The sequence below is a fragment of the Mobula hypostoma genome, chromosome 6 (genome assembly GCF_963921235.1).
Source record: "Mobula hypostoma chromosome 6, sMobHyp1.1, whole genome shotgun sequence".
NCBI classification, from domain to species: domain Eukaryota; kingdom Metazoa; phylum Chordata; class Chondrichthyes; order Myliobatiformes; family Myliobatidae; genus Mobula; species Mobula hypostoma.
The window spans coordinates 159,332,457-159,360,196 of NC_086102.1; the positions used below are offsets into that span (position 1 = coordinate 159,332,457).

Sequence of the window (27,740 nt, forward strand, 5' to 3'; positions counted from 1 at the left end):
GAGAAAGAATATCAGGGTTGTATGTGGTGCCATGAATGTATTTTGATAATAAATTTTCCTTTGATCTTTGACTTCTGTGCATTCCTTTCATTAAATTGAAGAATACAGATAGCCATGCTTGCATTTCAATACTTGTGTTATAATTTATATTAAGAAAATGTAAAATATGTTTCTTTAGGTGATATAAAATCATGTCCAGTGCAATAAGATTTGATAAACTGAATGATTTAGGAGGAATGTAATTCTTTAACTATTCACTATTAGATTGAATATATACAAAGTGCTAGAATACATGTTTGCTTATTTATTTATCTAGACCCAGTATGGAATAGGTCTTTCTACCACTTTGAGTCGCACCACCCAGCAACTCTCGACTTAACTTGAGTCTAATCATGGACACACGAGGACATCTGCAGATGCTGGAATTTCAAGCAACACACATAAACGTTGCTGGTGAACGCAGCAGGCCAGGCAGCATCTATAGGAAGAGGTACAGTCAACGTTTTGGGCCGAGACCCTTCGTCAGGACTAACTGGAAGAAGAGCTAGTAAGAGATTTGAAAGTGGGAAGGGACAGTTTACGTTGAGCACCCAGTACATCAATGGACTGTGGGAAGAAACTGGAGCATCCGGAGGAAATCCACTCAGTCACAGGGAAAACGTACAAACTTCTTACAGACAGTGGCAGGAATTGAACCCAGGACATTGGTACCGTTGTGATAACCACCACTCTACCAGCTATCAGATTCTTTCCTTCTTTGCAATGCTATTCTTTTCATTGAAAGTGATGTTATATTTTCATCTACAACAACAGAAAATTAAGCACTCCACAGAGAATGTGTTAAATGATACAGCTGAACTTGAGTATAGTCAAGTCCATGTTAAACCAACTTTTTTTCTGCTGACCCATGCTAAACTTAGTGGAATAGTTGTTTAATGTAGCGTACTGGAAGTTCTCCTGCATGAACGACGAAAGCAATATTTCTTTAATTCTTCAGACACACGAGGAATAGGCCCTCCCAGCACTTCAAGCCACACCACTCATCAACCCCTTACTTAACCCGAGCCTAATCATAGGACAATTTACAATGATCAATTAACCTACCACCTAGTGCATCTTTGGACAAGGGAGGAAACCCATGTGGTCACAGGAAGAATGTACAAACTCCTTATAGGCAGTAGACAAAACAGGTTTTTATTAAAACTGTATCATGGTTTTTTGTTAGATTTTCAGTCTTGGTCTGTCCTGTGTTTCTGTGATATCACACCAGAGGAATATTGTATCATTTCTTAATGCATGCATTACTAAATGACAATAAAAGAGGACTGCGTGTCCTCATAATCTAATCTAATCTAATCTAATCAGTTAATTAATGTGTAGAATATTTTGCCATTCTGGATAAAAGTCATGCATCATTGTATTCTCTATGTTAGTTTGAGCTCTTCTGAAAAATCCTCTTTCTTTTGTCTTTACTAGGGCACTCAAGCATTTAAAAGGCAAATTACACTAAATAAGCAACCAATATTATCGTGAGGAAAGAGATCATTTTTAACTCTTACTTTTCAGCGATATACTTGGATATCTAGATTTCATAATGCTTTGAAGATGCAGTATACTTGGACACTAAAATAGCTGGCATATAAAATTGAATTTTCTGGCTTTGTGCATCAGGTTGACAACTTGAAATTCTAACAGATTTTAACACTCCATTCCCTCCACTGGCGACCGTACTTAAGAAATAATTGACTTACTGTAAAGTGATGTTCAAAATTTGTGAAAGGTACTTTACAATGACAAGCAATTTATTATTTTAATACAATATCTCATGGGGAAAATGTCCACTCATTCATGCTTTGAAGTCAAGGCACTTTGGATAAGTTTCTTTCATCAAAAGATAGCATTTTTTTTTTAAAAAATGGTGATGTAGTTCCATCAGCTGATATTTAAACCTTACATCAGGCATCTCTTGGATCAATGGTGGTTTGGGTTTCAATCTAAGAACACCACAGGCCTCTTGGAGGCTGCATCTTGGCATTGTGAATGTTTTCCTCAATGACAGTGAGGACAGCTTCCCTGGCAGCAACATGGATTATATTGGCAATCTTCCACAGCTTACCCATAATGTGATACTGATAACTGGCACAGTGTACCTGGTAGCTTGCCACTCTCATCTAAAGTGTTGGCTTGGAGCTGAAATTGTACATGGAGGCACTAATATATTTGTACTCCCATCTGGAAGCTGTATTCTCAAAGAGCCTTAGTGCTATGACTTGCTGACTATAGATTGAACCAAGGTAAAGATCAAAAATTGTGCTGAGGGGATAGAAGTTGTGAATTAGTCCTAAGGGATCTTGTAAAGCATGCCAGCTCCAGCTGAGTGAGCAACAGCTTTTCCTATTCACATGTCCAGGTGTCCAATGGATATGTGGCATTCCAATTACGCAATAACAAAAGGATCCTAGCAGTACATTTGGACAACCCAAGACCAAAAGAAAAATAATAGGTTAGATATTATTGGTGCTCTTTTGCAATTTATGTCTGGTAAAGTGAACAGATACATGTTCAAAGTGTGGTAATTATACTGAATGGTAGGAAATTCAAGGTCCGAATTTGTAAACATTCTTACACATTGAATTTAATAGCTGGCTCCTGGGACTCTAACTGGAATCATAAACTTATGCTTCCAAAGAGTCCCTTTGGTAGCTGCTAGGGATGATGCAATAACTTCAAAATCCAATAACAAGATACATCCTTTTATTAAAAGTATAACATAAAGATAAGGAGGCCAAACATTCTTTGAATGAAGAATGTTGAGCTCTCCATTCTTCTCAGTGCAGGACAGGAGATTACTTATCACCAAATGCACTTAACTACTTTAACGCCTATCGTGATAATGATTGAAAATATTGGGGGAATTGAAATTGTACAGAGAAAACCAGGGAATACAGTCGACATCATTTTATGTCTCCTCTAGCAATACTATCAATAAAAAAACAATCAACATTCATTAATCCCAATCTACTCAACTTTAGTAGCAATGACATAAAGGAGAAACTGAATCAAATCATCTAGATTGCTCTTAAATGGCCTTACTAAGATTTCATTGCACAAAATAACATGAACGTTCAGGAGATTTGTTTACTGATTTTTCCAAGAGTTTAAATCTAATTATGTTTAATTTTGCTACTCTTCATTTTTTACTTACCAATGATCACAAATTAAAATGTTTAGAAGCAATTTGTTCTTACTTCGGTATTGTTATAATTCAATTGCATATTCAATGACTCAAATATTTTAAATTTAAAAGTACTTTCATAATTGCACTTGAAAATACGTTTATTAGTACAATGGATTCCAGTTAATTGTGGCACATCAGGACCAGTACATTTTGGTTGAATTGAATGGTTGCCCCAATCAGCAGAAGTTCCATGGAAGTAGTTAAAAGGATATTAAAAAAGATAAGCTACTGTTTAAGCAACACACACAAAAAGTGCTGGTGAAAGCAGCAGTTTCAGGCTGAGACCCTTCGTCAGGACTAACTGAAAGAAGAGATAGTAAGAGATTTGAAAGTGGGAGGGGAGGGGAGGGGGAGATCTGAAATGATAGGAGAAGACAGGAGGGATGGAGCTAATAGCTGGAAAGTTGATTGGCAAAAGCGATAAGAGGCTGGAGAAGGGAGAGGATCATGGGACGGGAGGCCTAGGGAGAAAGAAAGGGGCCGGGGGGGAGCCCAGAGGATGGGCAAGGAGTTATAGTGAGAGGGACAGAGGGAGAAAAAAAGAGAGGAAAAAAAGGGATAATAAATAAATAGCTAGATAGATAAATAAATAAATAAGGGATGGGATACGAAGGGGAGGTGAGGCATTAACAGAAGTTAGAGAAGTCAATGTTCATGCCATCAGGTTGGAGGCTACCCAGACGGAATATAAGGTGCTGTTCTTCCAACCTGAGTGTGGCTTCATCTTGACAGTAGAGGAGGCCGTGGATGGACATATCAGAATGGGAATGGGACGTGGAATTAAAATGTGTGGCCACCATATCTTCATTTTCATTGTAACATTCAAGATGGTTGTCAATACCTTCAAATTCTTCATAGTCCCTAACTTGTTGAAATAATAAAATTGTTTCATTTTCACTCGGGGCCATTTCTGGCATCTGCAAGCCTGAATGCTTGAAACCTCAGTGAGCAAAACAGTTCTGATTTGTCTTACTGCTCATTTCCTGGCAACTATCACTGCTTTATGAACATAAGCACACACAACTGATGCCATTTAAAACTTGTTTGCTCTAAGCACGGTGTAGTGTCTAAAGGCCACACAAGTGCATGTGAATGATGTTAGTTGGAAACTGTTGGGCAACAGTCCTCCGTTTTAATTAAGCAGCATAGTGTCTCAAATAAACGAAGTGATCCCCAACTATTTTCTTGATTAACTTTTGTTCTTTAAGAGTTGTCCCAAATAAGAGGTTGTTCCAGTTATCTGATGGCTCAATTCACTGGAATCCACTATATTTATAATCAATCCTTCTCTTCATAGTCATAGAGAAGTAGAGCGCAGAAACAAGACCATTGGCCCATCTAGTCCATGCTGAAGCCATTTATACTGCCCACTCCCATCGACCTGCAGTGGATCCGAGGCCCTGCATACCCATACAATCCATGAATCTATCTAAACTTTTCTAAAACGCTGACATCGAACTCACATGCACCACTTGTGCTGGCAGCTCATTCCACACTCTCTCACTTTTCTATTCAAGTTGAGCTTCCATCTATTTGTTCATTGAAGTCTAAACAGTTATTCGCCAACTATGTTCAAGAGAAAGGATATTGTTTGCACTTGAAAGTGCACAAGGAAATCTTATTAATAACTTTCTTGCTCATTACTTTGATGAAAAATTGTCCCAGAGTCAGTCACAAAACTGAGAGTGAAATTCAGAAGTGTATATGAATGAAAGGAACAAATTAGTATTTCTCTGTTCATACACTGTATTGGTCACAATGAATTAATCATGATTTAATAGAGGTGCTTAAAACAAGATCTGCCTGATAGTTATGAAATGTCAAGAAGACAAAAGCAAACAGTAAAGGATTTTCAAATGCCTATTCAAACATACAACTATGTTATCAGAACCTACATATCTGACCCAAGAGAGTTCAATGCGTATTGACTGTGTAATCTATTAAGTATTTAAGCATGGAGAAGGTAGACAAAACAATTGATGAGAATATTACTCATTGTGTTAATGCCGACCGATTTCATTAATGGAGTGAACACAATACCAATGAGAAGAGAAGGAATATGGTTTATTCTGCACCACATATAAAATTCCTTCAGACGACTCTCCATTTGGCCTTTCAATTAGAAATAAATTTCTTGTTTAAAAATAGTTCTAAATTCTTTAAACTTTTTTTGTAGAAAAGCATGAACATGTGAACATGCCTTTCTGTAACGCTTAAGAAAACACCAATGCAATTTACAGATTTTTAATTAATTGAAATGTACATAAGATCAGATTCATTTTGTTCAGAAAGGACTCAGTATGGCAAATACAAAAGGGTTGTCAAACTAATCCCATTCTTTGTCTCTCTAATGAAGAAGACTGGATCTGTTCATAAAAAGTAAAAGCATGACCAGATTACAACGCACAGGTCAGAGGACAAACACCAAACTCCAAAACTCAATCTGATGAACCATTGTTGTTGCCCTCTTTCAATTGAAATGTAGGGAGGTCAGGTTTGTGCACAAAATTTCACTTGAGTTTTCACCAGCACCCTGTGTAATTTCAGTAAGACATTAAAATTACTCAAATTATGTGTTTGCTTTCTAATTGCTTGATGTGTCTGAATATTAACCACTGATGATTTTTGTACAGGGATGCACAAATTTCTCCAAACATTAATATCTTTCAAACATTGAAAAAATATTTGTACTTAAAAATTGTTTGGAAAAATGTGTATTTCAATATTCAACTCCATATGCCATGCCTTCGATTATGCACTTAACTTCTCGTAATAACTCTCGAGTCTCTTTGTATTCTCCTCAGACCCAGGTTATATCAGCAGGAAACTTCGATATATGAAACATGCAAATTGTGAACAATTTTACTTCCAAAACTAATTCTTGTTGCACTTTACTGGTTAAAGATTTCTGGCCTAAAAATGACTTGCCTAGACCTCCTCTATTTCTTTCCATGAATACTTAGTTAATACTTAGTCATCACAAATCCCAATCACATGTACATTAATTTTGTCAATGCTTTCTTGAGGGGAAACTTACAGAAGGTCTTCTGGAAGTCAAAAATGCGATGAATGGATTGTTTTATGAAATAGAATTGCAAAACACAATATTTATTTATAACATCGTATTGGCTTTGTTCAATTTTATTATTGCTTTTTTTTACATAAGTGCCTCACAATAAATCACACTCAAAGTTGGGTTTATTATCATTTCCATTGCACAGGTGTAATAAAAATCTTACTTGCAGCAACATCACAAGCATTATATAGGTAGCATTCACTTGAAAAAAAACATAAATTATACACAATTTTACAAGAGCACAATTACAACAAAAAGTCCATTTTAGTGCATTTTAGTGATAAAAATAGTTATAGTGTGGCTAAGTATTAGTGATTAATGGCAGTAGACTCAAGAACTGGATGATCGAAGGGAAGCAGCTGTCTAGGAACTTGTGGTGTGGGACTTCAGGCTTCAGTACCTTCTGTTTGATGGTACTGTGAGAAAATGCATGGTTCCAGATGGTGGGGATCTTTGATGATGGATGTTGCCTTCTTGAGGCAGCACCTCTTGTAGATACTATTGATAGCGGGTCGGGATGTGCCATGATGTACTGTATTAGGCTGAGTCCACCACTCACTGCAACTTCTTACGTTCCTCAGCATTTGAATTGCCGTCCCAGATCAGGATGCGACCAGTCAGGATATTTTCAATGTACATTGGTAGAAATTTGCTAGAGCATTTGGTGACAAGCTAAACTTCCTAGAAAAAAATAGATGCCATTCCTTTCTTAGTATTGCATCTAATGCTGGGTCAAAGACAGGTTATCCAATATGATAACACCCAGGAATTTGAAGTTACTGACTCTCGCCTTTGCCGATCCCCAAAATGTAGATTGCTGCATGTTCACCCTCCTTCACCTTCCTGGTCAACAATCAACTCTTTAGTCTTACTGACACTGAGCAAGAGCTGATATTGTGGCACCACTCGACTAGGCATCCTATTTCACTCCTGTACAGTGAATCGTCACCATCTGTGATTCATCCGGTAACTCTAGTGTGACTGGTGAATTTGTTAACTTCAAATTTGTATTTACTTTATTACTAATTGATCAGGCTCAGACATGGCACTGAACTTATGGTCCATCAGTCAACAGTGATCCCAGAGAATCCACCAAATACAATAGAATCAGTGGAAGACTGCACCAACAGGACATACAAAGAATCAATGTGCAAAATGCAACAAACTGTGAAAATACAAAAGAAAAAATGATAATAAATAAGAAATAGATACTGAGAACATGAGATGAAGGGTCCTTGAAGGTGAATCCATAGGTTGTTGGAACAGTACAGTGATGGGGTGTGTGAAGCTGAGTGAAATTATCTCCATTGATTCAAGAACCTAATGGTTATGGGGTAATAACTGTACCTGAACCTGCTGGTGTGGGTCCTTGATGGCGGATGCTTTGGGGATGCTTTCTTGCAACAGCACTCCATGTAGATGTGCTCAATGGTGGGTAGGGCTTTACCCATGATGGACTGGGCTGCATCCACTACTTGTTGTAGAATTTTCCATTCAAGGGCATTGTGTTTCCATGATGCAACCAGTCAACATACTCTCCACCACATATCTATAGAAGTTTGTCAAAGTTTTACATGTCATGCCAAATCTTCACAAACTTCTCAGGAAATAGAGGCACTGCTGTGTTTGCCCTGTAATGGCATTTATGTGCTGGACCCAGAACAGATCCTCTGAAATGATAACACTGAGGCATTTGAAATTGCTGACGCTCTCCACATCTGAAACTACAAAGAAGACTGGATCATGGACCTCTGGTTTCCTCCTCCTGAACTCAATAATCGGGTCTTGCTGACTTTGAGTGAGAGTTTGTTGTTGTGGTGCCATTTAGCCAGACTTTCAATCTCCCTCCTATATGCTGATTTGGCCAATGATAGTGATGTCATCAGGAGACTTAAATATGGCATTGGAGCTGTGCTTAGTCATAAGTATAAAGCAAGTTGAACAGGGGGCTAAGCACACAGGTTTTTGCTGCAGCTGGGTTGATGAAGTTTGTGGAGATGTTTTCGCCAGTCCGAGCTGACTGGGGTCTTCAGGTGAGGAAACCAAGGATCTACTTACACAAGAAGGTACTGAGGCAAAGGTCTTGAAGCTTATTGATTAGTCTTGAGGGGATGATAGTATTGACTGCTGAGCTGTAGTCAGTAAAGAGGATCCTGATGTATGCATCTTTGCTGTCCAGATGTTCCAGGGTTGAGTGAAGAGCCAAAGAAATGCCATCTGCTGTGGACCTGTGGTGACAGTAGCAAAATTGGAGTGGATCCAAGGCACTTCTCAGGCAGGAGTTGATATGTTTCATCACCAACCTCTCAAAGCACTTCACCACAGTAGATATAAGTGTTACTGAATGATAGTAATTAAGGCAGATTACCTTGTTCTTCTTAGGCACTGGTATAATTGAACCCTGCTTGGAGCAAGTGGGTATCTCAGACGGCCGAAGAGAGAGGTTAAAGATTACAGTGAACACTCCAGCTCGTTAATCAGCACAGATCTTTAGTACTCAGCCAGGTATCCCACCTTGTCCGAATGCCTTCCATGGGTTGACCCTTCTAAAGGACACTCACACGTCCGCCTTGGAGACTGAAACACGGGGTCATCTGGGCCTGAAGGAGCTTGCAAAGGTTTCTCTTGTTTTGACAGTCAAAGTGAGCATAGAAGGCACGAAGCTCATCTGTGAGTGAAGCCTGTCGTCACATATGTCGCTTGGTTTCACTTTGTAAGAAGTAGTAGCATTCAAACCCTGCCACAGATGTTGCGCATTAAGCGATTCAAATTTGGTCTGGAATTGCCACTTTGCACGTGAGATGGCTTTCCAAAGAGTGTACCCAGACCTTTTAATCACCAGATTTGGATGCTACTGATCTGGCCCTCAGCGGATTTTGGATCTCATAGTTCATCCACCGCTTCTGGTTGAAGAAGACTCTGGATAATTTTGTGGTGACACAGTTGTTTACAACTGTTTTTATAAAGTCCGTGACAATTTCAGCCTCTGCCTGAGAGGCTAAAGAGCAAGAGAGTTGTGAGAGTGCGGAGTGCAGGGAACCACAGCAATATTCTGTGGGCTATGTACAATACTTCTAAATGTACCTCTTGAGTTACTCTCACAGCAACTTGCTGCATGTAATATCCCTTTAAGGAACGTACTTTTAAATTGCATTAATGAACTGTAGATATCATGATCTTAGTGCACCATGGTTGTCACAGACTTTATAAACATAGTGGAATATGAGGGTGTCCCCACAAAATCATTCAGTCTTCCTAAACCAGAAGCTCTGGATGAACCATGAGATCTGCAATTTTTTGAGGACCAGATCAGAGGCATCCAAGTCTGGTGACCAAGAAAGTTACATTAGATCCAGGTATGGTCTCCAGAATGCCATCTCATGGGCGAAGTGGCAATTCTGGACTATACTTGAATCAATGAAGGATGCTCACCAGTTTTGCCAGGGCTTGAGTGCTATCACCTCTTACAAAGTAAAATCAAGCAACGTAAGTGATAACAAGGCTTCACCTCCAGATGAGCTTCACGCTTTCTATATTCGCTTTCACCATCACAGCATGGAGGAACCATCATGAACTCCCACAGCACCCGATGATCCTGTGATTTCAGTCTCTGAAGCCAATGTGAGAGCACCCTTCAGGAGAGTGAAAGCATGGAAAGCATCCAGCCCAGGTGGGGTAGCTAACCAAGTACTAAAGAGTTCACTGAGATCTTTAACCTCTCGCTTCAGCTGTCTGAGGTACCCACCTGCTTCAAGGAGGCTTCAGTTGTAATGGTCCCTCAGAAGAATGAGGCAACCTGCCTCAATGACTGTGATCTGGTAGCCCTTACGTTCACAGTGATGAAGTGTTTTGAGAGTTTGGTGATAAAACATATGATCTCCTACCTGAGAAGTGACTTGGATCCGCTCCAATTTGCCTCCTAGTACAACAGGCCCATAGCAGATTACATCTTATTGGCTCTTCACTCAACCCTGGAAAATCAAAGATAGATCAACCCTGGACAGCAAAGATACATACATCAGGGTAGTCTTTATTGATTACAGCTTGGCATTCAATGCTATCATACCCTCAAAACTAATTAATAAGCTTTAATATATTGACCTCATTACATCCTTGTGCAATTGGATCCTCAATTTCCTCACATGTGGACCCCAGTCAGTTTAGATTGGCAACAACACCTCCTCCACAATCTCCATCATACAGGTGCACCACAAGACTCTGTGCTTAGAAACCTGCTCTACGTTCTTTATACTGATGACTGTGTGGCTAAGCATAGCTCCAATACCATATTTACAGTAAGTTTGCTGGCAACACCACTGTCACAGGCTGAATAAAACATGGTGACGAATCAGCATATAGGAAGGAGATTGAAAATCTGGCTGAGTAATGCCATGACAACCTCTCACTCAATGTCAACAAGACCAAAGAGCTGATTATTGACTTCAGAAGTAGGAAACTGAAGGTCCACAGACCAGTTCTCATCAGGGGATCAGAGGTTGAGAGTTTCAGCAACTTTAAATTCTTTGGTGTCATCAGTTCAGAGGACCTGTCCTGTGCCCAGCGTGCAAGTACAATTATGAAGGAGGCACGGCAGTACTTTCCTCCTGAGAAGTTTGCGAAGATTCGGTATGGCATCTAAAAATTTTCCAAACTTCTATAGATGTGTAGTTTAAGTATATTGACTGGTTGCCATGGTATGGAAACACCAATGCTGTTGAACAGAAAGTCCTACAAAAAGTAGCGGATACCACCCAGTCCATCACAGGTAAAGATTTCCCCAACATTGAGCACATCTACATAGAGCACTGTTTCAGGAAAGCATCTCTAATGCATCCACCGTCAAGGACCCACACCACCAGGTTCAGGTACAGTTATTACCCCTCAACCATCTGGCTCTTGAACCAAAGGGGACAACTTCACTCACCCCATCACTGAACTGTACCCACAAACTATGGACTCATTTTCAAGGACTCTTCATCTCATGTTCTTGATATTTATTGTTTATTTATTATTTCTTTTTTTTCACTGTATTTTTCTTCTGTATTTGTACAATTTGTTGACTTTTGCACATTGGTAGTCTGCCCTGTTGGGTGTGGTCTTTCACTGCTTCTATCATGGTCATTGGATTTATTAAGTATGTCCCCCAGAAAACGATTCTCAGGGTTAATATATGGTGACATATATGTACTTTGATAATAAATTTGCTTTGAAGTTTGTACTTTGTCTTGTAGAAGTTTGACATCACATCCACCTTTGTTCTGCCAACATTTAAGCACCTAAGTTAATGACGAGCAAAGAGCATAACCGGGAGGAACAATTCTCTCGCTCTGACCCTGACAGCAGCAACAGCCCTGCTATGAGAGTGACAACTTCCTCTGACCAGACCCTCGGAGTCACACATGCTCCTGCCCTGTCCCTGAGAATAACACTGTTCCCTTTGCCCCGGCTCTGAGTGTAACACTCCTCTCTTGTCCTAACCCTGACAGTAACATTCCCCCCTTCGCCCTGACCCTGAGGATAATGTCCCCGAGACTGCCCCTCGCTGGGTGCTGGGTGCACCCAAGGTGGAGGGTGGATAGGGGTGGGAGCGCGGAACGCCCGGAGCTCGCGACCCACGGTCGGTGTCGCGCGCACGCGTCGTTGCTCGAGCACGAGCAGGAAGTGTTGCCACGGCCGTAACCGCATACAAACAGGTCGGGTGGCGAAGTTAACTGGGGGGTGTAGAGCGGGTAGGATGTTTGAAGGTCGGCGGAGAGTAGCCCCCGCCGTCGATGCGTGGTCTGAGTCGGGTGATAGTTGCAGCCAGCAGCGCCCGGTCTTGGATGTCCGGAGGAAGGATCCCGGAGGGGCGAAGGAGACGGCCCAGAAAGGCAACAGGAACTCTGGCGGTCCAGAGGAACCCATCTGTAGGGGTATTTTCGAGATTGAGAAAAGGAGCTGCGACGTGGTGCTGACACCCAACAGGTTGGAGTGGACGGCAATTGAACCGGATAACCCCACAGGTACGTGGTCATGGTGTTTGCAGCGGCAGGCATTGCCCAGCGACCCGGACCTGACGCTGGGACGGTAATGAACGTGGGCGCCTTGATCTCACTCACCGCCACACAGGTGCAGCAGTGCAACAGTTGGAGCAGCTAACTTAGTTATTATTGCGATTTAGATTTTCAGATAGCCAAAATTACGAGGTATCCAAAATCTATTTTTTAAAAAAAGTATTTGTTTTGGAAACGATGCAACTCCCGCGATATAAAACGCTTTGTGTAACATCATCTGTAGCTCGAAGCAAAAGTGTAATTGAAAAGGCCAAAGAATAAAGCAGGAATGTACTATGAAAGTTGTTCTTTAATTGATCATTCTGTAAGTTAGAAATTTGCATAAGTTTTTCAGATCACTATGGCACATTCGATATCACTACTGTATATCATAATTCGATTATCAAGTTCGTACCTGCTCTCTGGAGCAACTCCGTAAGCCCCATTTCCCAATTTAATCCTTGTAACCCTGCAAGTTTATTTTCTAGTCTTCAGCCAATTTCTTTTTGAAGTAAGTACAGAAAAGAGCAGGAGATAACCATTTGACCTCTAATGCCTTCAGCCATTATATGATAACTAATATTTTACCTTCTTAGTATTTCCCTGTACTAATGTAATATTTCTTGATTCCAGTCATATCTTAAAAAAAATGTCAAACTCAGTATTCAGTAACTGAAGCTATTGGAGATAAAATTCCACAGATTCACTGCATTGTGTGTCTTAGGCTGAATGGCCGATCCTTTACTTTGAACACAAGAGATTCTGCAGATGCTAGAACTCTGGAGTAACAGATAGACAATGCTGGAGGTACTCAGCAGGTCAGGTAGCATCTGTGGAAAGGAATAAACAATGTTTTGGCCTGCGACCCTTTATCAGGATTGTAAAGAAAGGGGGAAGAAGCCAGACTAGATTATGCCTGACCCTCTGAGATCCTCCATTCTTTATTTTGAGATGGTGACAGGATCTCAAAAATGCAACTAAGGGAAACATCTCCATTGCATCTACCCTGTCAAGTGCTGTAAGAATTTTATACTTTACAATGAGATCTACTCCAAAGACACGAGGTTACAGGTTAATCTCTCTTTATATGACAAAATTGGTATTACTGGAATTAGACTTGTTAACCTTTGTTGCACTTCCTTAATTGTGAATATGGCTATCTCTAGGCATGGAATTGGGCCCATTCACAATATTCCAGATATGAACCCAGCAATACCTATCTAGCTGGAGCAAGATATCTCTGCTAATGTATTCGGATTCACTTGGGACCCCTGCCTCCCGACTGCCCCCCCCAACACACCTCATCACTTATCTATTCTGCTAGTTAATACACAAGAGAATTCCAGCATATTTGTCAAAAATGAAGTCCAGATTGAATTAGCTCAGTACTATTATTACTTTCAAAGTGCTCTTTCCAATGCATTCCAGTCTCCCATCTCCAGTCAAGTCTATAAAGGGATCCACAGTAACTGGAGGTAATATTTTCAAGTTTATGCATTCACAGGAACGATTACAGTCTTCGGAGTTCTACTTTTGCTTTCTTCATCAATGCCTTGGTCCTCCTTTGCCCATTCTAAAATATTCCCAATCCCCAAGTTTACTGCTGTATTTTTGACAACACCTTTATAAACAATTTCCTTTGATCCCATTTAGCGCTCTGATCTGTTTTAGGTGACAGGCCAAATCTTTTCAAACTCCTAATGAAATATAGTCACTGTCTTGCCTTCTTTATAGCTGCACCGATATGTTGGGACCAGGTTAGGTCCTCAGAGATCTTGACACCCAGTAACTCGATCTTGCTCACTCTCTCCTCTTCTGATCCCTTTGAGGATTGGTTTGTGTTCCCTTGCCTTACCCTTCCTGAAGTCCACAATCAGCTTTTTCATCTTACTGACATTGAGTGCAAGATTGTTGCTGTGACACCACTCAACTAGCTGGTATATCTCAATCCTCCATGCCCTCTCATCTCTGTCTGAGATTCTACCAACAATGATTGTATCATTAGCAAATTTATAGATGGCATTTGAACTACACCTAGCCATATAGTCATGGGTGTAGAGGGAGTAGAGCAGTTGGCTAAGCACATGCCCATGAGGTGCGGCAGTGTTGATCGACAGCGAGGAGGAGATATTATTACCAATCCGCACAGATCGTGGTTTTCCGGTTAGGAAGTCGAGGATCCAATTGCAGAGGGAGGTACAGAGGCCCAGGTTCTGTAGCTTATCTATCAGGGCTGTGGGAATATTTGTGTTAAATGTTGGGCTATAGTCAATGAACAGCATCCTGATATAGGTGTTTGCATTGTCCAGGTGATCTTCTGCAGTGGGAAGAGCCATTGAGATTGAGTCTGCCATAGACCCATTGTGGCAATAGGCAAATTGCAGTGGATCCAGGCCTTAGCTGAGGCAGATGTCCATTCTAGCCATGACCAACCTCTCAAAGCATTTCATCACTGTAGATGTGAGTGCTACAGGGCGACGGTCATTAAGGCAGCTCACACTACTCTTCTTAAGCACTGGTATAATTGTTGTCTTTTTGAAGTAATTGGGAACTTCCGACTGTAGCAGTGAGAGGTTGAAAATATCCGTGAATACTCCTGCCAGTTGGTTGGCACAAGTTTTCAGAGCCTTACCAGGTACTCCATCTGGGCTTACCACCTTGTGAGGGTTCATCCTTCTTAAAGACAGTCTGACATTGGCCTCCAAGACAGAGATCACAGGGTCATAGGGTGCTGCAGGGATCTTCACAGCTGTAGTTATATTCTCCCTCTCAAAGTGGGCATAGAAGGCATTGAGCACATCTGGTAGTGAAACATTGCTGTCATTCATGCTAACATGGATGAGCATCTTTGGTGCTCCTGTCACAAAGAATCAACTGTAACTCACTGCAGACAGGCCGACTGTGAGGTCTTGTGTTGTACAGGTTGGAGTAAGTGGTGCAGCCAATCTGAGCTGAGACGTGGGGCTTTTGAGGATTGGCAACCTGGCAACATCTGTTCCATGTGTTTGACAGGTTGTTGAGATCTGGCAGACTTCCTCGTTACCTCCTCGAAGTGATGGAAGCTGCTGATTTTCTTCTTTGACTTGCTGCACAGTTCTCCCCGCCCCAGATATTTCTCAGTGCTATCAAACTCAATGGTGGGCAGCTTCCGTTGTATCCAACAGAGGTGGTGAGAGAGACCATATGATCCAGGCGGTCTGCCAACATATGGAATAGCTGCTGCCAGTTCCCAGAAGTGCTTTGAACTCATTGTACCAGCCAAAGTGCAGCCCTGAGTCTGGCATCTCAGTGCTGGAACCTGCCCCAGTCCACCCCAGCACTTGATCTCAAGAACAGCCTCTTCACATCAGCCCATGGGTGATTTATTACTGTATGAATAGTGGTGAATGGTTGAGATTCACACCAGGTTCCTGGCCTAGCAGCATGCAGCAACACAGGTAAATGGGGTTTGCACCAGGTTCTCAGAGCTGCAGTAGGGTTAATCCCGGCTTCCACCTTGAGTCCTGATTTGACTCACATTATTGTTCCTGAGTTTGTCTTTAACGTGTGAAGTGAATTACCAGTGTGCTTTCTTTAATGTCTCTTAAAAGTTACAGCTGGATCATGTTGGATTTTTTTTTGCCTTTACTTAAATGCTAATTTATGGATTGAAAATGTAGCCATTAAAGCAATTTCCTAGTCTACAGCAGTCAACTCAAGTTTGCAGAATTTCCTTTATTTAACTTTTAAGATTCTGGTGCCAGATCACTAAGGTTTTTATCTTAAGTCTGTTTTATATTAACTGTCACATCCTTATTTAACCTATTCTTATTACCATATATTCTCAATATTGATTGTTTCTATTTTCATCTCCATCATAAGCAGAGAGTTTTCAGTCATTTCTAATATTGGATTGAAACCCTGCAGTAGAATCAAATGCTTCAGATTGCAGCATCTGCAGTCTCTTGTCTCCTTAAATCCATGTCTTGTCTGTGCTTTTATTAGCTAACTTGATCACTTCTTTATTTACCTTATCTGTCACTTATCATAATGATGTGCACATCTGTTCAGACTCCTTGTTTCAGTGTAAGCCCTATGTGGATATTATTTCCTCATTAAATTCCATCTTTTACTGAAGCCAGTACTCAGAGACATAATAGTATGTGAAGAGTAGCCATCGTACTGGGCTGTCTTCTTTTGTATTGTCTGGCATGGAATAGACTGATTGAATATGACATCTGAAAATTAGATGTTCATGTTGCATTGTAGACCATCAGAGGTCGAACAAGTACATACTGCCATCATCTGTAACATGGTGGCCTGGCATATCTCTCATTCTCTTTTTGGGCAGTCCCTTGTGATCGAGGGTGGCTGGGTTTTAATGTGGCAAATGAGGCCATAATGTGACCTGCAGCCTCTGGTATAGATGGAGTAGTAGTTACTTATTGGGGTGATGTGGGTATTTGGGAGTCCATGTGTTTCTTCTGGCATTAATGCTGGGTTTCTGTGTATTGCAGTGTTTTGAAGTGTTTGTTGTAAGTAGTCTATGGCTCATAGAAAAAAAATTGATGATTGCAAAGCTACCAGATTATTGTAAAATCTCAGATAGTTCACAGCAGTCTGTCCTTGCCTGGTCTGGACTTTATGTGACTCCAAACTCATTTTAAGATCACCTGACATATTCTGCAGTCTACTGTAATAACCAAGCCAGATGATCAACGTAGTTCAATAAGATGTCCAGAGGTATATGCCTGGAGCAACATCACCCATATTGAAAAATGAGATGCCAACCTGGTGAAGCTTCAATGTAGGCAGGTTAAGCAGCATGACAAAGATGGAGCTAAGTGTTGAGTCTCACAATCAATGGAGCAGATTGAAGTTCTGCTGTCATTCATATCTCATTGTGACCAGAGGTGAACAATTGTACAGCTAATAGGAAGAAGGGGCTGTAAGAACATCATAGAGTCATAGAATACTGCAGTACAGAACCAGAACCTTCAGCCCATCTAGTTTATGCTAAACCATTAATCTACCTTTTAACATCTTTCAACAAAAGCAGGATTCATTGCTAAAGGTGAGAGAAAACATTCATGACTGTGTTCAGCCAGAAATGTTCTATCCTGAACAAAAAAAAAACTGCTGGAGAAGCTGTGAGTTAGACACATCCGTGGAGGAAAAAGGACAGTTAACATTTGTGGTCAAGTCCCAATATTTGTAAAAAAAAGCATAGAGGGAAGATAGCCAGTTTCAAGAGGTGAGGGGAAGGATGGAGCAAGAGCTGGCGAGCGATAGATGGATCCAGGTTAGCAGGGTTTTATAGGCACATGGGGAAGGGAAGAGTGGAAATAGAGGCTGGGTGGTGATGAGAGGAGGCAGCAAAGGGATGCAGATGATAAAATCTGATAAGAAAGTAAACTGAAACTAAGGCAGGTGGCTAGGCAAATTGGAGCAGTGGGGAGAGGGGATGCAGGAAGTGGAGTGGGTGCATGATGGACAGAAGGAGTAGGTGGAGGAGATGAAAACAGCAAAATGATCAGGAGCTCCAGGAACAAAGGACATTAAGGACATCCTGAACGCTAAAAAGAGGACGTTTAGAGATGGAAATAGGGAAGAGCTGAGGGCAATAAAGATGGACCTGAAAGCCAGGATCAGGGAGGCTAAAGACAGGTACAGGAGGAAGCTTGAGTGGAACTCCAGCAGAACAACATGAGAGAGGTCTGGAGGGGGATGAGGACCATCACTGGGTTCCGGCAAACTAGCAACAGAGGAGCTGAAGGCAGTGTGGACAGGGCCAACGAACTTAACCTGTTCTTTAACAGATTTGACATTGTGGCCCCTGCCCATCCCCCACGAGTCATCTGTTGTTTGCCCCCAACCAACACATATTCCACTCTCCCCTCCTACCCCTCCTCACAGTCCTCCACCCTGCTCTCATGATTATACCCCTTCCCCACACGAAACCACCACGGGGGGCTTCACAGCTGAACAGGTGAGAAGACAGCTGAAACGTCTCAACCCGAGCAAGGCTGCAGGACCGGATGGTGTCAGTACCAGGGTGCTCAAAGCCTGTGCCCCTCAGCTATGTGGAATACTTCGCCATGTATTCAACCTGAGCCTGAGGCTCTGGAGGGTTCCTGTGCTGTGGAAGACTATCTGCTTCGTCCCTGTGCCGAAGACACCGCGCCCCAGCGGCCTCAATGACTACAGACCGGTGGCATTGACCTCCCATAACATGAAGACCCTGGTGAGACTTGTTCTGGAGCTGCTCCGGCCTATGGTCAGGCCACACTTAGATCCCCTCCACTTTGCCTACCAGCCCCGACTAGGAGTTGAGGATGCCATCGTCTACCTGCTGAACTGTGTCTACGCCCACCTGGACAAGCCAGCGAGCACTGTGAGGGTCATGTTTTTTGACTTCTGCAGTGCGTTCACCACCATCCGCCCTGCTCTGCTGGGGGAGAAGCTGACAGCGATGCAGGTGGATGCTTCCCTGGTGTCATGGATTCTTGATTACCTGGCTGGCAGACCACAGTGCGTGTGCTTGCAACACTGTGTGTCCGACAGTGTGATCAGCAGCACTGGGGCTCCACAGCGGACTGTCTTGTCTCCCTTTCTCTTCACCATTTACACCTCAGACTTCAACTACTGCACAGAGTCTTGCCATCTTCAGAAGTTTTCTGATGACTCTGCCATAGTTGGATGCATCAGCAAGGGAGATGAGGCTGAGTACAGGACTACGATAGGAAACTTTGTCACATGGTGTGAGCAGAATTATCTGCAGCTTAATGTGAAAAAGACTAAGGAGCTGGTGGTAGACCTGAGGAGAGCTAAGGTACCGGTGACACCTGTTTCCATCCAGGGGGTCAGGGTGGACATGGTGAAGGATTACAAATACCTGGGGATACGAATTGACAATAAACTGGACTGGTCTAAGAACACTGAGTCTGCCTACAAGAAGGGTCAGAGCCGTCTCTATTTCCTGAGAAGACTAAGGTCCTTTAATATCTGCCGGACGATGCTGAGGATGTTCTACGAGTCTGTGGTGGCCAGTGCTATCATGTTTGCTGTTGTGTGCTGGGGCAGCAGGCTGAGGGTAGCAGACACCAACAGAATCAACAAACTCATTTGTAAGGCCAGTGATGTTGTGAGGATGGAACTGGACTCTCTGACAGTGGTGTCTGAAAAGAGGATGCTGTCCAAGTTGCATGCCATCTTGGACAATGTCTCCCATCCACTACATAATGTACTGGTTGGGCACAGGAGTACATTCAGCCAGAGACTCATTCCACCGAGATGCAACACAGAGTGTCATAGGACGTCATTTCTGCCTGTGGCCATCAAACTTTACAACTCCTCCCTTGGAGGGTCAGACACCCTGAGCCAATAGGCTGGTCCTGGACTTATTTCCTGTCATAATTTACATATTACTATTTAACTATTTATGGTTTTATTACTATTTATTATTTATGGTGCAACTGTAATGAAAACCAATTTCCCCCGGGATCAATAAAGTATGACTATGACTAAGGGTGGTGTTGGGTGAGTGTTGGTTGAACTGGACAGGGGGAAAAGGTTACCTGAAATTCGTGAGTTCAGTGCTCATGCCATCTGGTTTTAGACTACCTATGCTGTTCTTTTAGTTTACATTTGGCCTAGTCCTGACATTGGAGAGAAATGAACGGTGTCCTTGCAAGAGATGGAGTGGGAAGAAGTAGTTTGTGTTGCTGTGGGTGTTAGTAAGTTTGTAGTAAATAATCAATAGATAGTTTGTCTCCCGAGTTGGAGACTGAAAGATCAAGGAAGGGAAGGGAGGTGTTGGAAGTGGCACCATCATTTAAGGATCTTCACCATCTGGGCCGTGCCCTCTTGTTACAACTGTCAGGGAGGAGGTATAGTAGCCTGAAGACCTACATTCAAGAACAGCTTCTTCCTCTCCATCATCAGATTTTTCACAGTCCTTGAACCTATGAACACTACCTCATTATTCTTTTTTTGCACTATTTGTTTTATAAGTTTATGTCTTTGCACTGTACTGTTGCTGCAAAACAACAAATTTCATGTCATATAAGACACTGATAATACTTCCGATTCTGGAAGTGGTCCAAATGAATTTCAGGGCAGTGTGGAACTGAGCAAGCTGATGAAGTTGACGAATTCTGCATTTCTGCAGGAGGTTGCACCAGTAGTGCAGTTGATCTGGCAGAGAAAGAGGTGCCGAGTGGTGTCAGAGTAGATCTGTGTAGCAAACAAAAAGACAAATATAGCTGGGGCCTACATGGCTACATTTTTGATTTTTAGAAATTGGGAAGAATAAAAAGATTTTGTTCAGGGTAAACACAAATTCTGTCAGTTGGAGAAGAGTGCTGATAGGGATGAGCTGGTTGGATCTTTGTTTGAGGAAGAAACAAGGCCCCAGAGTTTTTCTAATGGGAAATAGAAGAATGTGGGGATGGGACATTCACCATAAAGATGAGCTGGTGGGAGTGAAGGAACTGGGAACTTTTAAAATAGTGGAGAGCGTGTGAGGGGTCTGGTATGTAGGTAGGATGTCTTGGAGCCTGTACTCAAGGGAGTTCAGAAGGAATGTGGTTGGGGGGGGGATCTCATTGAAATTTACTAGATATTGAAGACCTAGATGGAGTGGAAGTGGAGAGGATGTTTCCATTTTTTGGAATATAAGACATATTCGTAGAATTAAGCAAGTCTGCTTTGCACAGCTTTTGAACAAAGGGATATCCTTTAAAAACTAAGATGAGGAGGAATTTCTGCAGCCAAATTTTGGTGAATTTATGGAAGGGTTGTGGGACAAAATCATTGGGTGTATTTAAACAGAGATTGATAGGTTCTTGATTGGTAAAGGGGTTAAGGGTTGTGGGCAGAAGGCAAGGGGATGCGGCTGAAAAATAATCAGCCATGATTGAATGTTGGAGCAGACACAGTGGGCCAAAAGATCTAGTTCAGCTCCTGTGTGACATATGTAGACAAGGTGAGGAGGTCCTGAAGAGAGATTTTAGGGAGCAAGCTAGAACACTGGAAAACAGCACCTCCAGGGTAGTAATCTCTGGATTGCTGCCCATACCATAAGTCAGTGTGGATAAGAATAGGATGATTTGGCGGGTGAATATGTGGCTGAGGAACTGGGGTAGAGGTTCAGATTTATGGGATCTCTTTTGGAGAAGGTACAACCTAGGCAAAAGGGACAGGTTACACCTGAACCCAAGGAAGACCAGCATCTTTGTGGGCTGGTTTGCTATGGTTATTTGGGAGGGTTTTTGGCAGGGGGCTAGGAAGTGGAGTGATAGTGCTGAGGATGAGGTAGCTGGTTTACAAATAAGGCAGTGTGTAGTGAGACTTCTAGCAAGGAGAGGCTGAAGATAGGGCAAATTTGTAGTCAACACGATGAGTTGCAATGTAAAAAGTGGACAAAATCTAAAAGAGTGAATACAGGACTGAAGGTGTTGTATCTGATTGTACGTAGTATACGCAAGAAGGTAGATGAACCTGTAGCACAGTTACAGATTGGCAGATATGATGCTGTGGGCATCACTGAATCATGCTAAAAGAAGATCATAGCTGGGAGTTTAACGTCCAAGGATACACATCGTATCAAAAGGACAGGCAGGTAGGCAAAGGGGGTGACGTGGCTCTGTTGGTTTAAAAAAATGAAATCAAGTCATTAAAAAAAAGGTGGCATAGGGTCGGAAGTTGTTGAATCTTTGTGGGTAGAGCTACAGAACCACAAGGGTAAAAAGACCCTGATGGGAGTTATATACAGACCCCCCAAACAGTAGTAAGAAGGCGGTCTACAAATTACAGTGGGAGATGGAAAATGCATGCCAAAAGGCCAATGTTACTATAGTCATGGGGTTCATGGTTGAGCCAACTAGGGGATCAGCTGTTTTGAATTGGCTATTGTGCAATGAAACTGAATTGATTAGAGAGTTTAAGATAAGAGCCCTTAGGAGAAAGTGATCATCATATGATAGAATTCACCCCAAAATTTGAGGAGGAGAAGAAAAACTCAGATGTATCAGTATTACAGTGGAGTAAAGTGAATTACAGAGGCATGAGAAAGGAGCTGGCCAGAATTGTTTGGAAAAGAACACTGGCAGGGATGAAGGCAGAGCAGCAATGATTGGAATTTCTGGAAGCAATTTGGAATTAGATATTAGATTAGATTAGATTGTGAGGACACTCAGTCCTCGTTTATTGTCATTTAGAAATGCATGCATTAAGAAATAATAGTGTTCCTCCAGAGAGATATCACAAAAAAAGCAGGACAAACCAAAGACTAACATTGACAAGACCACATAATTATAACATATAGTTACAGCAGTGCAAAGCAATACCATAATTTGATAAAGAGTAGACCATGGGCATGATTAAAAAAGTCTCAAAGTTCCGATCGACTCCCGATATTTCCGATAGCAGGTGGCAAAAGGGAGAAACTCTCCTTGCCATCAACCTCCAGGTGCTGACAACTGCCGATGCATTGGAAGCACCCGACCACAGCTGACTCTGAGTCTGTCTGAAAACTTCGAGCCTCCGACCAGCCCCTCCGATACAGCCTCCTGAGCACCATCCTCTGCCGAGCGCTTCGACCCCGCCCCAGCCGCCAAGCAACAAGCAAAGCCGAGGATTTGGGGCCTTTCCCTCCAGAGATTCTGGATCACCCGGTAGCAGCGGCAATGAAGAAGGCATTTTAGAAGTTTCTCCAGATGTTCCTCCGTGATCTCACATCTGTCTCCATCAAATCAGGATTGTGCACGGCACCCTACTTGACAGATAACAGATATCATTCACCGGAGTGGCCGCTGCATCGCCATCTTCTCCCAAAGAGGAAGTAGTATTCTAATGGTAAGATAACACTTGTGGCCAACAAGAGAAGTTAAAGCCAATATATAAACCAAAAAGAGGACATATAATAGAGCAAAAATTAGTGGGAAGTTAGAAACTGTTATAACCAACAGAAGGTAACGAAAGTGTCATTAAGAAGGAAAAGATGGAATATGAAAGTAAGCTCACCAATAATATTAAAGAGGATACCAAAAGTTTATTCAGGTACATAAATTGTAAAAGGGAAGTGAGAATGGACATTGGACTGCTGGAGAATGAACCAATATCAACAGGATTAACTGATATTGGGTGCCAGCAGTCCAGGAGGACAAGGAAATGGAGGAAAAACTGAATAAGTATCTTGCATCAGTCTTCATTGTGGAAGACACCAACAGTATGCTGGAAGTTTGGGAGTGTCAGGGGTCAGAAGTGTGTGAAGTTGCCAATACTACGGAGAAGTTTCTTGGGAAACTGAAAGGTCTGAAGGTTGTTAACAGAATTATAGACAGAGGTATGACGGATAATTTTCTGTAATTTTGTAAGATAGAGGTTAAGATGGTGCTACAGAATGTGTGTGACAGTTTCCTGGTTGTCAAAAAACTAAGAAATCCAACTGAAAACATTTATTAAAAATACCTTTTCAGAGGTAAATTGTGTTAAATTATCGCTGCAAACAGTGATGGAGCGAGTGATAGCAAGTGGAGTTCAGGGGGATGAATCATTGCAGATGGAATTTCAATGCCCATACAGCTGCTTAGGTTCGAAGCTGGATTGCTGTGGGTGCTGTAAGGAGAAGTGGGGCAGAGGAGACTCTGTTTTGATGCTCTGGGCACCCAGCTGATTTGAAGAGCTTTAGAGTGGCTTCAGGTTGGGTGTTGAAAACTGGGCCCGGAGTGAGTCACTGGGTGGTGTGGCCTAGGCCTGGGTCCTAGTGTGTGGTACCTTCTGCTGTTTGGAGAATTTAAATGCCGGCCCATATCAGAGGGGGGAGCCGATTTCACTAACTCTCGATGATTTTCACTCCTCTCTCCAAGGTGCTGGAGCCTTTTGCTGTTCCTTTGTTGGGTCAATTTAAACACTGATCCAGATAGAGTGAAAAGACAGGGTGTTGGTCAGGATGAGAGCTGATTTCGCACATTCGCTGTGATCGATGTTCATCTCCCTGGCACTGAAGCTATGAACATTGCCCCGGCTATTGGGCTCTGTGCCTGCTAATGTGATGAACTGATAAGCGAGGCTTTTGGCCTACTCTGGGCTGCTCCAGGGTTTAGATCTGAGGGCTCAATTTTGGTTCTGACTGTTGTTTGCTTCAATTGCTTGCATGACTTGTATTTTTTTCTTCTTTCTGTTGTGCATCGGGTGTTGGTCTTTTATTGTTACTATTACTTTTTTTCTTTAAATTGGCTTCTTTCAGGTTTCTTGCTTTGTGGCTACCTGTGAGCAAGCAAGTTTCAAGTTTGTATAATTTATATATTATTTGATAATAATACTAGAATCCTGACTCTGAAATTATGTCTTGTAGAGAACTTTGCCTTCCATATTTAATGCCGTGGTTCCCATTAAAGTTTTTGCTTTCCTAATAATGATTGGAATCCATGATACCACTCATCTTCGCTTCTCTAAGTACCAAGGGTGAAGAGCTGTATTTGCCAATGTCTCCATAGCTAGGCAGAGTATACATCATAGCCAGCACCCCAATCTTGCCTTTCAAAAGGAGTTCATTATCTTAGAATTGCCACAGAATGCCAAAATAGTTCTAGTTCTTGCAATCTGTGACTTGAAACTTCTCCCATATCAATACTGGTCATGGATGATTTTGTTAAGATCATCTGAATCTGTTGTATCCTTATTTTCCTTTCATATAGCATAAATGTTTTTTCTTGTATATGAACTTAACAATTACAAGCAAGAAAAGTCATTTTTCCTTCACTCCCAAGCATCCTCACCATTTAATACCAATATGGCTGATTGGCTGATTGTAACCTGAAATCCACATTTCCATCTATCCACAATAAACTATCTTCACAGTACCACTTTAAATATCTATCTGCATCTGCAACAGTCACTCAGTTTTTGCCACCCTTTAAGGAAGAGAATTCAAAAGGCTCATGAGTCTCTGAAAGGCAAAATAAAATCCTCACTTCTGCCTTAAATAGGTGACCCCTAATTTTAAATCTCTCCCATGAGAGGAACATCCTCTTTCGTATCCACCCTGTCAAGACTATTTAGGAATTTGCATTTTTACGTCAAGTCTCTTGTCATCCTTTTAAGCTCCAGTGAATAAACCTGTCAAACCTTTCTTGATAAGTCAGCCACCCATTCCAGGAGTTCATCTGGTAAACTTTCTCTGAGTTGCCTTTTTTTTTATTATTAAAAATGGAGACCAGTAGAGCACACAGTACTCCAGATGTGGCCTCACCAATTTAACTGAAGCATATTTTTATACTATTGTATTTATGCCCCTTTGGTCGCTTAAACCTCATTCTCTCTGAACTGTTCCTTTTCCTGTCTCCATATTAGCTAATGTCTTTTTCCATAGTATTCCCTCTGTTTCTTTCCTCCCTTTCAAATTGACTGTCTTAATGCCTCTCAAAAAACCTACCTCTTTGAAGTCAAAGTTGTTGCTTTATAATATTTTGCCTGTCTGTCCCAGCATATCCAGTTGTTTTTATAGCCCTTCTGTAATATCAAAGAGGCTCTTACAGTTACAAATAACATTCCATATGATTACTTCAGAGGTTAAACTATCTATCCTCTTGGTCCTTAACACGGCGAATGCACAATTTCCTTTATCACCTTTCCACTGTCATATGTTTCAGTGTAATCGTACTTGCTGGTTCAATTCTCATTTGCAGCTGATGCCTCATTAGCAATGGATTCACTTCCAGTACCTGAGCTATTATATCTGGAAATCCTCAAGGACTGGTCTTTAGTCTCCTCTCTTTTTTATATATGTTATATCCCTCTGTATCATCCCACAAGATAATTATTAGTTTCCAGTTGTATAATGATACAGCTTTCACTCACCACTGCCTTCTTGAATGCTTCACTGTTGCTAACTTGTTGGATTGTTTGCCAGATGAATAGAATTGGGATGAACAGAAATTTCTGTCAACTACATGCAGTAGTCACTTTATTAGGTACACCTGTGCACCTGCTCGTTAATGCCAATATTTAATCAACCAATTGTGGGGAGCAACGCAATGCGTGAAAGCATGCAGACATAGTAAAGAGGTTCAGTTGTTCAGATCAAATATTAGGATGGGAAAGAAATATGGTCTAAATTACTTTGATCATGGAATGACTGTTTGTGTCAGATAGGGTCGTTTGAGTATCTCAGAAACTGCTGATCTCCTGGGATTTTCATGCACAACAGTCTCTAGAGTTTACAGAGGATGGCGCAGAAAACAAAAAAAAACATTGAGTGAGTGACAGATCTGTAGGCAAGACACCTTGTTATTGAAAGAGGTCAGGGGATAAGTGTGTACTTAATATTTCAGTAATATTTGAGCAATTTTATAAGTGTGTTTGATTAAGCATTCTTGATTGATTATATAATCCATTATGATTAAATGTAAATTGTAATACGTGGTGTCTTGCTAAAGTAAAGAACAAACTTGAGACTTGCATCTCTTAGCTCTTCTGTTTTCCTTTGAATTAGTTTAATGTATTGAAGTTACAGAACATAACAGTCGTGATCAGGTATTTTTGAAACTAATCCGAGACGGCTACTGACCTGTTGAAAAGCAGCGAGACATTTGTGTTTTTTTTACAAAAAAGCAGTGTACACATGTTCTTCGGAAGGGAAGACATGGTTGTTTTTTTTATATAAAGGCAGAAAATGGAAGAATTCGCGGGTTCATAAAGAGTGAGTACCGGTGTTAATAGTAAATAAAAGCAGAAATGGTTGCTACATTGGAAAGATAAACACATTTAATTGCTCAACTGGCTCATGTATACTGAGCTAATTCAACAGTGTTTTGAAGCAAGTGAAATAGCCAGTGAGAAACTAGTACCAATTTTGCTGAGTGCATGGGGTTTAAAGGCATACAGTTTGCTTCAAAGTTTAACTGCTCCAACCAAGCCAGCAGAAATGAGTTTTGCTGATATTGTTAAAGTAATGTAGGAACATTTAGAACCAAAACCATTGCTGATTGCAGAATGCTTTAGGTTTCATAAGTGAAATCAAATGGAAGGGGAGACCATTTTAGCATATGTGGCTGAATTGAAGAGATTGTCTGAGCATTGTCAGTTCGGTAATGGGCTTAATGACACACTGAGAGTTATTTAGTTTGTGGAATCTTACAAGACCATAAGGCATTTCAGCCCATTGAGTCTGCTCCGCCATTCTATAATGGCTGATCCCGGATCCCACTCAACCCCATACACCTGCCTTCTTGCCCTGACCAATCAGGAAGCTATCAATTTTTGCTTTAAATATACTCATGGTCTTGAGCTCCACAGCTGTCTGTAGCAGAATATTCCACAGATACACTAATCTCTGGCTTAAATAAAATCCTCCTTACTTCTGTTCTAAAGGGTCACCCCTCAATTTTGAGGCTGTAACCTCTAGTTCTGG

General features: G+C 41.6%; 1 protein-coding gene across 1 annotated transcript in view; it reads left to right on the plus strand.

The window, feature by feature from the left end:
• The first annotated feature begins 11,987 nt into the window (after positions 1 to 11,987).
• The window catches only part of cerkl (ceramide kinase-like), a 210,632-nt gene continuing 194,879 nt past the window's right edge, over positions 11,988 to 27,740 (plus strand). The window contains exon 1 of the mRNA XM_063052059.1: positions 11,988 to 12,316. Within this exon, the coding sequence (XP_062908129.1) occupies positions 12,049 to 12,316 (268 nt within the window). The 5' untranslated portion in view covers positions 11,988 to 12,048. The remainder of the gene's footprint in view (positions 12,317 to 27,740) is intronic.